Source organism: Thunnus thynnus, chromosome 6, assembly GCF_963924715.1.
Source record: "Thunnus thynnus chromosome 6, fThuThy2.1, whole genome shotgun sequence".
Lineage (NCBI taxonomy): Eukaryota > Metazoa > Chordata > Actinopteri > Scombriformes > Scombridae > Thunnus > Thunnus thynnus.
In genome coordinates this window covers 10,686,812-10,702,231 of record NC_089522.1, presented here as the reverse complement: position 1 = coordinate 10,702,231, position 15,420 = coordinate 10,686,812, and the positions used below count along the sequence as shown (strand labels likewise).

General features: G+C 39.4%; 2 protein-coding genes and 1 pseudogene across 2 annotated transcripts; 1 reads left to right on the top strand and 2 right to left on the bottom strand.

The window, feature by feature from the left end:
• Positions 1 to 1,744: 1,744 nt before the first annotated feature.
• Positions 1,745 to 4,113, bottom strand: LOC137185252 (golgin subfamily A member 6-like protein 22). The gene is made up of 3 exons (XM_067593601.1): positions 3,833 to 4,113; positions 2,191 to 3,066; positions 1,745 to 2,068 (listed from the first exon to the last, which is right to left on the bottom strand). Exons 1-3 carry the CDS (start codon positions 3,860 to 3,862, stop codon positions 1,745 to 1,747), a joined length of 1,230 nt encoding a protein of 409 aa, XP_067449702.1. The 5' UTR covers positions 3,863 to 4,113.
• A 1,254-nt stretch (positions 4,114 to 5,367) lies between these two features.
• Positions 5,368 to 6,413, top strand: LOC137185251 (uncharacterized; annotated as a pseudogene).
• A 1,522-nt stretch (positions 6,414 to 7,935) lies between these two features.
• LOC137185328 (uncharacterized) lies at positions 7,936 to 10,695 on the bottom strand. Its single transcript, XM_067593668.1, has 3 exons — positions 10,376 to 10,695; positions 8,727 to 9,602; positions 7,936 to 8,604 (listed from the first exon to the last, which is right to left on the bottom strand). Exons 1-3 carry the CDS (start codon positions 10,403 to 10,405, stop codon positions 8,215 to 8,217), a joined length of 1,296 nt encoding a protein of 431 aa, XP_067449769.1. The 5' UTR covers positions 10,406 to 10,695; the 3' UTR covers positions 7,936 to 8,214.
• Positions 10,696 to 15,420: the final 4,725 nt, after the last annotated feature.

Sequence of the window (15,420 nt, the reverse complement as noted above, 5' to 3'; positions counted from 1 at the left end):
AACACTAGTGTGACTGTGCCTCACTACATTGTCAACTATGTGTTTCCCCAACTCATATGGGACCATACACACAATATAACTGAGATTTTGAAGGTGAAATTGGCTGGATGATGGCAGCACTCCAGTATCTAGCAGCCATTGGCGACATTGCACTTTAAGGTACTTCCTCATTGGTTTCAACCTCAAGCTGTGCCGCGTGATATATAGATGGATGTAGCGAGGTGTGATGTCACTCAGTGGTTTGCAATGGAGCTGGTTTGAAGCCTAGAGTTGCTGGTTATGGTCAGTGCCAATTTTTCTGTTTGGAGGTACGACCGTCCAAATAAGGAGTGCGGGGTGTTGCCTTTCACACTCTGGAAACTTGCCCCACTACCCTGGACTTCACACTTTGGCTAAAGTTAGCCACTTTAACTAAACTGTGTTAAAAGGGCATGTATTATAGTCAAGGAACTTTAAACTTACTAAAATATTGCAAATAATGATAAGTATTTGCATTTCTGCATGCCAAAAGACTGATTGCATTGATCTAGAAAAAGACAAGCACACCAATTATTACACAGTGGGCAGATGCTATCAAGTCTTCCATTAGAAAAAAAATACTTATATATCAAAAGGAAAACAAGATGTGTTTTAAAAGGTTTGAGGACCATTTTTTATTATTTTTGTGACCTGTATGAACCTGATAAATGATCAAGAGGAAGAGGAATGAATGCTTCTTGATGTGAACCTTGACTAATATTTTGAGTGAGCTCTTGTGACAGTAACTGAATGTAATCAATTAAACTGATAATCTATTTTCAAATTAGAAGTGTTTTTTTCTAGGAATTACTGATATAAAAAAACTTATTCTTAGTGTTGTATGTAGTTTTTGTTTGTCTTTTTACACAGCTTCACTCTTTTGTACCTATGTACTCACCAAGGGAACAAACAATAAATATATTATTTGAAAAATAATTTAGGGTTGAGCTGTTGTATTCAATTTATTCATTTCATATTTTTGAGATGATAAAAAGCAGAATTGATGACCCCACATGACCCCTAAAGTTTACTTCTGAGACAACATATGTACATTAAAAATTAGTGGCCCCAACACTGATCCCTGGGAAACCCCACAAATTATTTAAGAGTGTTATCAGAAATGATCATTACTTGTGGCAAAGAGCTCTCTGTCAGAGAGATAAGAGGCAAACCAGTTAAAAACATTTCCAGACACTACAATGTGTTCCTTCAGTCTGTGGAAAATAAATTTGTGAGCAACTGCATTAATGGCAAATCAAGTACCAAAACCAAAAGTTCATTGTCATCTAAATTTATAGTGTCAACTACTTTTACATTGTGTTAAGGTGAAAATGAAGAGTCATCACCAGTTTACAGAGAGTCATATAAGATGGATATTGAAAAGCTTTTCTGTTAATTTTTTATTGATAGTACAGTACTAAGCTTCACAGGAAGAAGAAGCTGAGTGGCTTCTTCTTCTTGTGAAGCTGCAAACGTAATTACTGGACCACCGTGTTGCCCTTGTAGAGGAGAGAAGGAGGGTGACATAGGCTGAATTGATGGATGGATGGATGAGACGAGATGAGAGAGAGAATTTCCTGAGAGAGGGAGGCGGGGGAGAGTCTGGACGGGAGGAAAAGAGATGGGAGAGGTTTATGGGGTAAAGGGGTAGAGGGGTTGGGATGGTTTGTCGGGTAGGGGTGAAAGAGAAGAGGTTGGGGAAGGGGGGCGGAAGGGAGAAAGGATGTCACTCATATCTCCTTTCCTTCTCTTTTTTTTCACTCTCCTTCCTCTCCTTCTTCTCCTTCTTCTCCTCCTCTTTCTTTTCTTTTTTCTCTCTTTTTTCCCTCTCCTTCCTCTCCCTCTTCTCTTTCTTCTCCCTCTCCTCCTCCTCTTTCTTTGCTTTCTTCAATCTTTCCTTCTCCATCTTCTCATGTTCTGCTTTTTCTTTCTTCATTCTCTCCTCCTCCTCTTTTCTCTCCCTCTTCAGTCTCTTCTCTATTTCTTTCTGCGCCTTCTTTTCCTCCTTTTTCATTCTTGCCTTTTCTTTATCTGTTTTCTTGGCCAGCTCCTGAAAAGACAGACAACATACAATTCAGTGTTTTCTGCGTCCGAAGGTTCAATCTGAAACAAACTGAAACAAAATCCAACAGGTTATTATTCAAATCAAAATGATCAGCTGATGTGACGTACCTGAAGTTGGGCATTTTCTTCATTCAGGAGCTTTATCTCCTCTTCCATCTGGCTGGCCTTATGGCGCCACTCGTCTTCCAGTTGCTGTCTTTGTCTCTGCATCTCCATTTTCAATCCATCTTCTAGAGATTCATATTTTCTTCTCCACGCTGCCTCACTTTGTTTGCTGGCTACTTCTCTTTGGCTCAGCTGGAACATATTCTCTACAAGAGCCTTCTTTTTCTCCCTTACTACAGAGATCAGGTCTTGCTTTTCATGGGTGACTTGGCTCAACTTCCTCTCTAAGTCCTCCTGCAGAGTTTTTTGTTCGGCGAGGACCTTCTCCTGTTGAGACCACTTGCTTTCCCATGTTGCCTTCAACTCAGTGACAGTCTTGTTGGATGAGCATTCCAGCTCTGCCTTTTCCTCCTGGCAGACTTTTGATATCTTCTCATTTTCGCTCTTCCAGAAGGCCGTCATCTTTTCATATTCTTGCTGCCAATACTTGATGACCCTCCTGATCTCTACTTTATGGTGATGCAGATCTTTCTTAAGGGAGTGGACTTCCTCCTCCTTTCCTCTCAGTTTCATGTCCATCTTTCTGCAATGATCATCAAACTGCTGGTGATTTTTGTTTGCGTTCTTCACCAAAATGGCTTTTTCATCCAGCAGTTCCTGATACTTCTGCTCCCAGTCGATCTCTCTGCAGGCCATCTGCTCCTTCAGAGCAGAATTTTCTGCGGCCAACTGCTGGTTTACTGTTTTGGAGTCCAACAGGGCTCGCCGCAGGGCCTGCAGGACTCTACCGGGAGTGTGCTGGTTCTGCTCCGCCGTTTCAGCTTGGCTGACATGGTCTGGACCACTGGCAGAGTCTTGGTGCAGCACTTGGAAAGGTGTCTGAAAGACAGAAATGTACATGCAGGTAAAAATACTGTCCCATCCTTACTTTGGATACATACAAAAAGACAAGAGGTCTTTCATCATTATATTTATCAATACAGTTGAATGTACTGTAGCCATAAAAAAATCTGTTTCATTGGCCTAAGAGAAAACGTAAGTGAAAATATATCTGAATATATCTAACAGGATGTGAGAAATGGCTTTATACTTGTTCTTATTTGCTGCCCTGAATGATAATCATTATTCTCACAACAGCATGTACATGCACTGCACAGTATATGTATATGGAGCATTTCTCTCAAGTCTTCATATTTTATCTAGAGCCTTAACATCTACAAGTAAATGATTTTCAAGATACACTTTCTTCCATCAGTTCATTATCTCTTTCCATTAAAATGATCAAAATATTAAGTGTAATTATCACATGACAGCACAGCACTTCATTTAAGCTGCAAATGGCCATTAGTCACTCAAAACATGAAATGCATGTGCCAAAGCCTTGACCAAAACACTCACATTCTTGTGACAAAGTACACTAAAATATAGTTTCTGTATTTCACTTAAATACACTCACTCAATAGTGAAGTTAAATATCCTCAACACACAAATGTATAGTAGAACATCAGGCTAGCAACGTGAGTTGTTTATTAAAAATCCCTTGTAATATTCACAAGGATTTTTGTCTGAGCTTTAGATAAAAGATGAAGCAGATAGCAATTGAAAAAAGTTTGCCTGAAAGCATTTCTTGCTGAAAAATTCTTACCTCAACTCTTGACATGTTGCTTTTCTGCATGACGCTTTAACACAAATAGTGTAGCGATATTTGTTGCTTGTGGAGATGTGCTAGTTCAGTTTTCGTACTACTTGAACTGTCGTTTCTTCAGTGGGCGCTCTGTTTGTACTGAGAGATGTCTCTCTGTTTGAGTCCAAGTTGCAACAGGCTGAGTTTGTCCTTTACGATGTAAACATTCTGTATGACATCTCAAAGGACACATGACAGCGTCATCACTGGAGTTCAGAATGTGATGTCATCATTAGACCTTTTTATTGTCATGTGACATGGTCAGATTAAACCTTTCATGATAAAATGCAAGACTGGATGCTTTCGATTTAAAAAATAAAAGCACACAAAACACAAGTGCAGCCCAACATGACATTTTGAATGATAACAGAGTATTAGGGACACAATGAGGGGAAAAAAATATTTTGATAATATAATAGTTTTGAGATGTTGAGGAAATAATATCATTGCTTTGAAAAGGTTCATTGCTCTATGAGAATAAACTCCTAATATTATGAGAAAAAAATAACATTTCAGTGGGAAATATGAGAGGAGCAGTCTACTTTTTTTGTAAGTAATATATTTATTGGTTTTCAGTTTGCATTACACATCAAATTGTAGCAGTTATATAGAAGATAGCGAACATTTTTCACCCTGTCCCCCCCGATCCTCCATCCCTTTCAACTGAATACATACATACAAACGAACAAATAAACAAAAAAACTAATAATAATAATAATAATCAAATCAAATCAAATAAATAAAGTAAAGTGTGTTCCTCAAGTCTGTGTACAAGATTGTTATGCTAACTTACTCCCTCAGAGTTTGTTCCTGCTGAAGCAGATTACCAACATTAACATCATGTCTTAAGAAGTACATAAAAGGTCTCCAAATATAAAGACATTTCGTTTACGTCTAACAATGTACATTATCTTTTCCATTGACATGTTTGATGCCATTTCTTTAATCCACATTCCGATTCTTGGCCCATCAGCATTTTTCCAATTAATAGCAATTATACATTTAACTTGTAATATAAGCATGTCTACGAATGTAAGCTCTTTACTTTGTAAGTTTAGGTTGGTAGGATATAAACCCAGAACAAGAAGCTTAGGATCCAGTGGTAATGTCTTTGATAACATTTGATCAATCATATTAATAATATCTTGCCAAAAGAATTTCACTTTCACACATTCCCATACACAGTGGTACAATGTCCTTCTTGCCTCATTACACTTGACACAAGTATCAGGAATGTTATCATTAAACATATGCAATTTAACAGGAGTTATGCATGTATGTATGAGCCATTTATACTGTATAAGTTTCAAGCTACTGTTGACTCTAGGCTGAACAGTATTCACCATGGCAACAAACAATAAATATATTATTTGAAAAATAATTTAGGGTTGAGCTGTTGTATTCAATTTATTCATTTCATATTTTTGAGATGATAAAAAGCAGAATTTTAGCTCTGCAGCTAGCATTAGCAGCTAACGTAAACTAAGCAGTTAACGATGGCTTCTATCTCTCCCTCTCGTTCTCCTGCTCTCTCTTGCTCGGTGTGTCAAATGTTTAGTTATTCCTCTGCCTCCTTTAGTGATAGTGGTATGTGTAATAATTGTGGTTTATTTGCAGTACTGGAGGCAAGGCTTAGTGAATTGGAAGCGCGGCTCCGCACCATGGAAAAACAATAAGCAGCTAACGTAGTTAGCCAGCCCCCAGTATCCGGTGCGGGCCGACCTAGCGTAGCTCCCACTCCCTCGGTAGCTCCCGAGCAGCCGGGAAGCCAGGACGGCTGGGTGACTGTCCGAAGGAAGCATAGCCCTAAGCAGAAGCCCACGGTTCACCACCAACCAGTTCATGTTTCTAACAGGTTCTCCCCACTCAGCGACACACCCGCTGAGAAACAAACTCTGATTATTGGCAGCTCCATTGTCAGAAACGTGAAGTTAGCGACACCACCAGCCATAGTTAAATGTATTCCTGGGGCCAGAGCGGGCGACATTGAGTCAAATTTAAAACTGCTGGCTAAGAATAAACGTAAATATGGTACGATTGTCATCCATGTTGGCGGCAATGACTCCCGATTACGCCAATCGGAGGTCACCAAAATTAATGTTGAGTCGATGTGTACATTTGCAATAACAATGTCGGACTCCGTAATTTTCTCTGGACCGCTGCCTAATCTGACCAGTGATGACATGTATAGCCGCATGTCACAATTCAACCGCTGGTTGTTGAGGTGGTGTCCAGCAAACGATGTGGGCTTCATAGATAATTGGCAGACTTTCTGGGGAAGACCTGGTCTGATTAGGAGAGACGGCATACATCCCACTTTGGATGGAGCTGCTCTCATATCTAGAAATATGGCCAAGTTTATTAGTAGACCAAAACCATGACAACCCAGAGTTGAGACCAGGAAGCAGAGCTGCAGTCCTACACGCTTCTCTGCGCTTCCATTAGAGCAGTTACCCACCCAAAACCACATGGAGACTGTGTCTGTCCCCCGACCACATAAATCAATTAAATCTAATCAGTTGTGTGACTTTCTACATAACAATAGTTTATTTGAGGATTTTCAGTCAGGATTTAGAGCGCATCATAGCACAGAGACAGCACTGGTGAAAGTCACAAATTACCTCCTAACTGCGTCGGACAAAGGATTTGTCTCTATACTTGTCCTGTTAGATCTTAGTGCCGCATTCGACACAATTGACCATCAAATCCTTTTGCAGAGACTGGAACATTTAATTGGCATTAAAGGAACTGCATTAAGCTGGTTTAAGTCCTATTTATCAGACCGATTTCAGTTTGTACATGTTAATGATGAATCCTCCGTGAAGGCAAAAGTTAGACACGGAGTTCCACAAGGTTCTGTACTTGGACCAATTCTATTCACCCTATATATGCTTCCTTTAGGTAATATTATTAGGAAACACTCCATAAATTTTCATTGTTATGCAGATGACACCCAATTATATTTATCAATGAAGCAAGATGAACCCAATCAGTTAACTAAACTCCAAGCATGCCTTAACGACATAAAGACCTGGATGACCTGCGATTTTCTACTACTAAACTCAGATAAAACTGAAGTTATTGTGCTTGGCCCTAAACACCTTAGAAACACATTATCTAATGATATAGCTGCTCTAGATGGCATTACTCTGGCCTCCAGCACCACCGTAAGGAATCTGGGAGTTATCTTTGATCAGGATATGTCCTTTAACTCCCACATAAATCAAATCTCAAGGACAAATCTCAAAAGGCCTTTTTTCACTTACGTAATATCGCAAAAATCAGGCACATCCTGTCCCTAAAAGATGCAGAAAAACTAGTTCACGCATTTGTTACTTCTAGGCTGGATTACTGCAATTCCTTACTATCAGGCTGCCCTAACAAGTCTCTAAAGACTCTCCAGCTGGTCCAGAATGCAGCTGCACGTGTATTGACTAAAACTAGAAAAAGAGATCACATTTGTCCCATTTTAGCTTCGCTACATTGGCTTCCTGTAAAATCTAGAATAGAATTTAAAATCCTTCCCCTAACTTACAAAGCCCTTAATGGTCAGGCACCATCATATCTTGAAGAGCTCATAATACCGTATTATCCCACTAGAACACTGCGCTCCCAGTGACCCCACATGACCCCTAAAGTTTACTTTTGAGACAACATATATACATTAAAAATTAGTGGCCCCAACACTGATCCCTGGGAAACCCCACAAATTATTTAAGAGTGTTATCAGAAATGATCATTACTTGTGGCAAAGAGCTCTCTGTCAGAGAGATAAGAGGCAAACCAGTTAAAAACATTTCCAGACACTACAATGTGTTCCTTCAGTCTGTGTAAAATAAATTTGTGAGCAACTGCATTGATGGCAAATCAAGTACCAAAACCAAAAGTTTATTGTCATCTAAATTTATAGTGTCAACTACTTTAACATTGTGTTAGGGTGAAAATGAAGAGTCATCATCAGTTTACAGAGAGTCATATAAGATAGATATTGAAAAGCTTTTCTGTTAATTTTTTATTGATAGTACAGTACGAAGCTTCACAGGAAGAAGAAGCTGAGTGGCTTCTTCTTCTTGTGAAGCTGCAAACGTAATTACTGGACCACCGTGTTGCCCTTGTAGAGGAGAGAAGGAGGGTGACATAGGCTGAATTGGTGGATGGATGGATGAGACGAGATGAGAGAGAGAATTTCCTGAGAGAGGGAGGCGGGGGAGAGTCTGGACGGGAGGAAAAGAGATGGGAGAGGTTTATGGGGTAAAGGGGTAGAGGGGTTGGGATGGTTTGTCGGGTAGGGGTGAAAGAGAAGAGGTTGGGGAAGGGGGGCGGTTAGGAAGGGAGAAAGGATGTCACTCATCTCTCCTTTCCGTCTCTCTTTTTTCCCTCTCCTTCCTCTCCTTCTTCTCCTTCTTCTCCTCCTCTTTCTTTTCTTTTTTCTCTCTTTTTTCCCTCTCCTTCCTCTCCTTCTTCTCCTTCTTCTCCTCCTCTTTCTTTTCTTTTTTCTCTCTTTTTTCCCTCTCTTTCCTCTCCTTCTTCTCTTTCTTCTCCCTCTCCTCCTCCTCTTTCTTTGCTTTCTTCAATCTTTCCTTCTCCATCTTCTCATGTTCTGCTTTTTCTTTCTTCATTCTCTCCTCCTCCTCTTTTCTCTCCCTCTTCAGTCTCTTCTCTATTTCTTTCTGCGCCTTCTTTTCCTCCTTTTTCATTCTTGCCTTTTCTTTATCTGTTTTCTTGGCCAGCTCCTGAAAAGACAGACAACATACAATTCAGTGTTTTCTGCGTCTGAAGGTTCAATCTGAAACAGACTGAAACAAAATCCAACAGGTTATTATTCAAATCAAAATGATCAGATGATGTGACGTACCTGAAGTTGGGCATTTTCTTCATTCAGGAGCTTTATCTCCTCTTCCATCTGGCTGGCCTTATGGCGCCACTCGTCTTCCAGTTGCTGTCTTTGTCTCTGCATCTCCATTTTGAATCCATCTTCTAGAGATTCATATTTTCTTCTCCACGCTGCCTCACTTTGTTTGCTGGCTACTTCTCTTTGGCTCAGCTGGAACATATTCTCTACAAGAGCCTTCTTTTTCTCCCTTACTACGGAGATCAGGTCTTGCTTTTCATGGGTGACTTGGCTCAACTTCCTCTCTAAGTCCTCCTGCAGAGTTTTTTGTTCGGCGAGGACCTTCTCCTGTTGAGACCACTTGCTTTCCCATGTTGCCTTCAACTCAGTGACAGTCTTGTTGGATGAGCATTCCAGCTCTGCCTTTTCCTCCTGGCAGACTTTTGATATCTTATCATTTTCGCTCTTCCAGAAGGCCGTCATCTTTTCATATTCTTGCTGCCAATACTTGATGACCCTCCTGATCTCTACTTTATGGTGATGCAGATCTTTCTTAAGGGAGTGGACTTCCTCCTCCTTTCCTCTCAGTTTCATGTCCATCTTTCTGCAATGATCATCAAACTGCTGGTGATTTTTGTTTGCCGTCTTCACCAAAATGGCTTTTTCATCCAGCAGCTCCTGATACTTGTGCTCCCAGTCGATCTCTCTGCAGGCCATCTGCTCCTTCAGAGCAGAATTTTCTGCAGCCAACTGCTGGTTTACTGTTTTAGAGTCCAACAGGGCTCGCCGCAGGGCCTGCAGGACTCTACCGGGAGTGTGCTGGTTCTGCTCCGCCGTTTCAGCTTGGCTGACATGGTCTGGACCACTGGCAGAGTCTTGGTGCAGCACTTGGAAAGGTGTCTGAAAGACAGAAATGTACATGCAGGTAAAAATACTGTCCCATCCTTACTTTGGATACATACAAAAAGACAAGAGGTCTTTCATCATTATATTTATCAATACAGTTGAATGTACTGTAGCCATAAAAAAATCTGTTTCATTGGCCTAAGAGAAAACGTAAGTGAAAATATATCTGAATATATCTAACAGGATGTGAGAAATGGCTTTATACTTGTTCTTATTTGCTGCCCTGAATGATAATCATTATTCTCACAACAGCATGTGCATGCACTGCACAGTATATGTATATGGGGCATTTCTCTCAAGTCTTCATATTTTATCTAAAGCCTTAACAACTACAAGTAAATGATTTTCAAGATACACTTTCTTCCATCACTTCATTATCTCTTTCCATTAAAATGATCAAAATATTAAGTGTAATTATCACATGACAGCACAGCACTTCATTTAAGCTGCAAATGGCCATTAGTCACTCAAAACATTAAATGCATGTGCCAAAGCCTTGACCAAAACACTCACATTCTTGTGACAAAGTACACTAAAATATAGTTTGTGTATTTCACTTAAATACACTCAGTCAATAGTGAAGTTAAATATCCTCAACACACAAATGTATAGTAGAACATCAGGCTAGCAACGTGAGTTGTTTATTAAAAATCCCTTGTGTCAAGAAATATTCACAAGGATTTTTGTCTGAGCTTTAGATAAAAGATGAAGCAGATAGCAATTGAAAAAAGTTTGCCTGAAAGGATTTCTTGCTGAAAAATTCTTACCTCAACTCTTGACATGTTGCTTTTCTGCATGACGCTTTAACACAAATAGTGTAGCGATATTTGTTGCTTGTGGAGATGTGCTAGTTCAGTTTTCGTACTACTTGAACTGTCGTTTCTTCAGTGGGCGCTCTGTTTGTACTGAGAGATGTCTCTCTGTTTGAGTCCAAGTTGCAACAGGCTGAGTTTGTCCTTTACGATGTAAACATTCCGTATGACATCTCAAAGGACACATGACAGAGTCATCACTGGAGTTCAGAATGTGATGTCATCATTAGACCTTTTTATTGTCATGTGACATGGTCAGATTAAACCTTTCATGATAAAATGCAAGACTGGATGCTTTCGATTTAAAAAATAAAAGCACACAAAACACAAGTGCAGCCCAACATGACATTTTGAATGATAACAGAGTATTAGGGACACAATGAGGGGAAAAAAATATTTTGATAATATAATAGTTTTGAGATGTTGAGGAAATAATATCATTGCTTTGAAAAGGTTCATTGCTCTATGAGAATAAACTCCTAATATTATGAGAAAAAAATAACATTTCAGTGGGAAATATGAGAGGAGCAGTGTACTTTTTGTTGTAAGTAATATATTTATTGGTTTTCAGTTTGCATTACACATCAAATTGTAGCAGTTATATAGAACATAGCAAACATTTTTCACCCTGTCCCCCCCCCCCGATCCTCCATCCCTTTCAACTGAATACATACATACAAACAAACAAATAAACAAAAAAAGTAATAATAATAATAATCACATAAATTAAAATAAATACAGTAAAGTGTGTTCCTCAAGTCTGTGTACAAGATTGTTATGCTACCTTACTCCCTCAGAGTTTGTTCCTGCTGAAGCAGATTACCGACATTAACATCATGTCTTAAGAAGTACATAAAAGGTCTCCAAATATAAAGACATTTTGTTAACGTCTAACAATGTACGTTATCTTTTCCATTGACATGTTTGACGTCATTTCTTTAATCCACATTCCGATTCTTGGCCCATCAGCATTTTTCCAATTAATAGCAATTATACATTTAGCTTGTAATATACGCATGTCTACGAATGTGAACTCTTTACTTTGTAAGTTTAGGTTGGTAGGATGTAAACCCAGAACGAGAAGCTTAGGATCCAGTGGTAATGTCTTTGATAACATTTGATCAATCATATTAATAATATCTTGCCAAAAGAATTTCACTTTCACACATTCCCATACACAGTGGTACAATGTCCTTCTTGCCTCATTACACTTGACACAAGTATCAGGAGCCTTCTTACAGGCCTCTCTCCAGTCCTCTAAAGATATTTCGTCATCTATATCTTTCTTCCATAATCTTAATTTAGATTCTGAGGATTCATCAGACCCAGACACAAACAAGTCATACAAAGATGAAATTAACCTTTATCATAACAATGTCCTGTAGTTGCTACCTCTAATGAGGAAATGACAGGTATATCTAATGAATGGTTTTGAGATGAGGATATAAAGCTCCTAAGTTGAAGATATTTGAACAAATGATTATTTGGAATGTCATATTTGATTGATATTTCTGCAATGGACATAAATACTTCATCTTCCCTGTACATGTCTTGCACTTTCCTTAACCCTTTTTCAGCCCATACCCGAAATCCTGGATTTCTTTTCCCTGGTTTAAAGTTGACATTACCCCATATGGGACTGAGGCGTGACCAGGAGGAATTAATGTTCAAGTATTTACAAGTGTCAAACCAAACATTAATCATATTCGATACAACAGGGTTATCTGTATTTTTTCTTAGGTATTTGTGATCTGCTGAATACAAATACAAATGCAATGGTACGTTTGGTTTAACAGAACAAGATTCCAAATCCATCCAAGCAGGAGGGCTTTCAGATGAAAATTAAAACATGATGGACTGCAGTTGAGCTGCTCTTCAGTCATATGGTAGATATAATAAAGATAAACGTAATCTGGGACGTTTATTTTGCTAAATAAAGTTGGTAAACAGTTTCTTAATTCTAGTAAATAAAGATGAAGGAGAGGTTGTAGGGGGATATCCTGGAATAAATAGAGAAATTTAGGGAGTATGTTCATTTTTAGAATATTTATCCTGCCAGTTATTAAAGTAGGTAAAGCTGTCTCCATTTATCCAACAAATTTAAATCTTTGATAAAATAATGCATTGTCTTCTTCAATCTGGTGTGAGTGTTATTTGAGCTGAATTAATTGAATTAAAGCCACCAGCTATTATGTATTGCCCAGGGAGATTTGAAATAGTAAGAAACAGATTACTATAGCATTTATGATCTACTCATACATTCATATAAAATTAAACTGCAAGTTTATTGTCTCAGAGGAGAAATTTGTCACTGCATCAGTTGAAGTCACACAGTCCCAGATGTCAATGACATGATGAACATAAGTCACACAGTCACAGGACACTCATTCACTCATAGAAAACATTTTGACTGACCCCCTAAAAGTAAATGTACTCTAATTGGACAGAATAAAAGCAATTCAAAAAGAAGGTGTTAGCACATTTAGCATAAATTAAAGTTTATGTACATACAAACATTAAGGATAATCATTATCATAATTCTTTTATAATTATAGTAGAAAATTTACATAAAATATTTAGTTTTAAAAAAAAACAGACTCCTGTTTTCTTCCTTCCATGATTGTCTGATAAATGTTTGCTGGATGGGGAATCTCATCAATTAAATGATCCTCACTGATCAGTGCAGGGACAACAATTAACCAAATACAAATGTTTGAACTCTGGATTGACTTGGGTCCTGTCCAATCACATCCAAGAAATGTTGTCCCTACCAAAATGTTGTAATGTTTTCTGAAATGTTGTTGTGTGTTGCATCTCAGGGCCACCATACAAAGGAGACCATCCTGACAAATATGAAAATCATGATTCGCCAGAAACCCAGAAGGATTGACTATAGCTGCTCTGACAGGAAACATAATTTGTTGTTGTTAAATGCTAACAAAAGAACAGTAGTTTTATCATTATTCAAATGATAACACACTCAAATTCTAAAAGCCATAACATGCTAATTTATCTTAATATAGACAGATAGCCTCACTATCATGTTTCCCTCTTTTAAAAAACTACATTGTCTGGTTGAAGATAGTGAAACAGCCTATAAACTGGTGTACTCTGGCTCACTATGTTCAACAGTTTGTGGTACATTGGAAAAGTGGCAGAGTGAGATGTCTGCCTTATTGCCGCCTCCGTCGCTCGCTGGCTGTGTCACTGCAGATAATAGGCTCTTGTATAACCCGCCTCCTCTCTCCTCTCCCTCCCTCCCATTGGACAGCTCCCTCCTTCTCCCTCTCATCCCATTGGACAAATCGGGCGGGCGATGAGCTCATATTGGTTAAAAATAGTTGGGCTCGTAAGGGGCTAAAAATAGAGCGGTATATAAAGCCGGCGGTTGAACCACGATGTGCTCCACTCCTCTCAGGCCGGCAGCCGGAGGAGCAGAGAGGGAGAGAGGGAGAGAGAGAGGGAGAGAGAGAGGGAGAGGGAGAAACTCACACACATACACACTCATAGAGAGAGAGAGAGAGAGAGAGGGAGACACAGACAGCAGCAGCCTCCCTCCAGCTCATTCCTCTCAAAGTGTTGCACCAGAGGCAGAGCTTCGTGTTTCATGGTGCCCGCGTTTTGGGTGGAGTAGGCAGTGACGAACTTCCTTCCTTCCTTTCTGACTCTTTGGTTTCGGTCTGAATATCTCTCAAGAGGCCTCAGTCATTTCCCCTCGCAGAGCATTGAAGTTGCAGCGAGCACATAATAAGCCTTAAATTCATTGTAACGACCCTTAAATATAAATGCTGCCTCACACCGCTGTGTTTACGACAAGTCGTCCTCCGTGTTAAGGTCTTTTATAATTCAGAGCACAATCTTTGGAGTCATTAACTGTAGAAAAGGAGATAGCTAGTAGCATTTGTTCATGAATAATTTTGACATTAGTTGGGGTAATTATGGATGGCAGCAGTGTGAGCCGCTTGTAAGCAGTATGCTGCTGCTCTACACGGGTGATAAAAAATGCTACAAATGTTCAAAAGAGGAAGCTTCCACATCTTCAATCTTCCCCCCATATGACACAAATCTCTCGGAGACTGCAGCCGTTTCCTACTGTGAAAATCCAATTGCCTACTGCTGCCTTGCCATGCTGTGTGCCGTGTGGCTTTACTGAAGAGGATAAACACCTGTCATTTCAGGTGTCAGCTCTGTTTGCTATGGATTTCAGACTTCCCTCCTAATCCACTGTACAGTAGAAATGCAGTTTGATGGCAGTATTACAGTAAGAGTAGAGAGTACTGTTTTATTCGAAGGGAGACTTCGAAGCACAAGCTGACTTCTTGTTTCCTCTCATATCTACCCACTGCGCCTCTTGTAATCCAACATTGGAGGCTTCCTCCTACTATTCATCCATCCATTTTGTATATCTGTTTAGCCCCCCCACCTCTTCCTCCTCTTCCTCCTCCTACCATACAACACTAGTCTCCTATATAAGCTGCCAAAGGTCACTGCAGGCACCTCTCTGATGTAATAAGCTGGAGACTAGAGTTTGACCTGTGATCGGTGGAGGGAATGAAAGCAGGAGAGGTAGGAAAGAGGGAAACAAAGGATGTAAGTGGTTTAAAGAAGCTGTTGAACCTCATCCTTGCATATATTATTTCTGATATCTGATAGTAATAGTAAATATGCCTGCACAGTGGAGATAAAACAGGTGTATTTGTGTCTACATGCTTCCCTCTCTTGTTTGAAATACCCCCTTGAGGTTTGGTGTTATTATATTTAGTGTTTTACTTCATTCTCATTCCCATCTTGTTGTCCTCAATGCTTACAAGGCATCAAAAATAAACTGATTCATTTAGTTTCAGTTTTCAAAAACAGAAACAGATTTTTTTTTTCCTGCCATCTGTTCCACAGCAGAACTGTAAAAGTGTAGTTTCTACATGAGAAAGTTAATGCACATGGATTTAATCTGTTTTATTCTTGGATTTCCGCTCCTCCGCTCCTCTGCGCTGACTTACACA